The sequence below is a fragment of the Acanthisitta chloris genome, unplaced genomic scaffold (assembly GCF_000695815.1).
Source record: "Acanthisitta chloris isolate BGI_N310 unplaced genomic scaffold, ASM69581v1 scaffold29277, whole genome shotgun sequence".
NCBI classification, from domain to species: domain Eukaryota; kingdom Metazoa; phylum Chordata; class Aves; order Passeriformes; family Acanthisittidae; genus Acanthisitta; species Acanthisitta chloris.
Genome location: NW_008681522.1, coordinates 16980 through 17288, shown reverse-complemented (window position 1 = coordinate 17288; position 309 = coordinate 16980). Strand labels below are relative to the sequence as shown.

General features: G+C 68.0%; 1 protein-coding gene across 1 annotated transcript in view; it reads left to right on the top strand.

Annotated features, from left to right (window-relative positions):
• Positions 1–4: 4 nt before the first annotated feature.
• SOWAHC (sosondowah ankyrin repeat domain family member C) overlaps positions 5–309 on the top strand; it is a gene marked incomplete at its 5' end in the record, with an annotated part of 587 nt that continues 282 nt past the window's right edge. The window contains 2 exon segments of the mRNA XM_009078140.1: positions 5–89; positions 92–303. Coding sequence (XP_009076388.1) covers positions 5–89; positions 92–303 — 297 coding nt within the window.

Below are 309 nucleotides of genomic sequence, written 5' to 3'. Positions count from 1 at the left end.
GCTGCTGGCCACGCTGGTCAACTTCGCCCAGCGGCACCAGTTACCCGTGGACATCAACGCCCGCACCAGCGGTGGGCACACCGCGCTGCACATCACGGCCACGCGGAGGTGGTCAAGCTGCTCGTGGGAGCCTACGACGCCGATGTGGACATCCGAGACTACAGCGGGCGCAAAGCCGCGCAGTACCTGCACCGGGGAACCTCCGGGGACATGCGGAGCCTCGTGGGGGCCCTGGACGAGGAGGAGGAGGAGGAGGAAGGGAATTCGGGCAATGGGAGCGGGCGCTGGAGGGTCTCAAAGGGGGTGCAC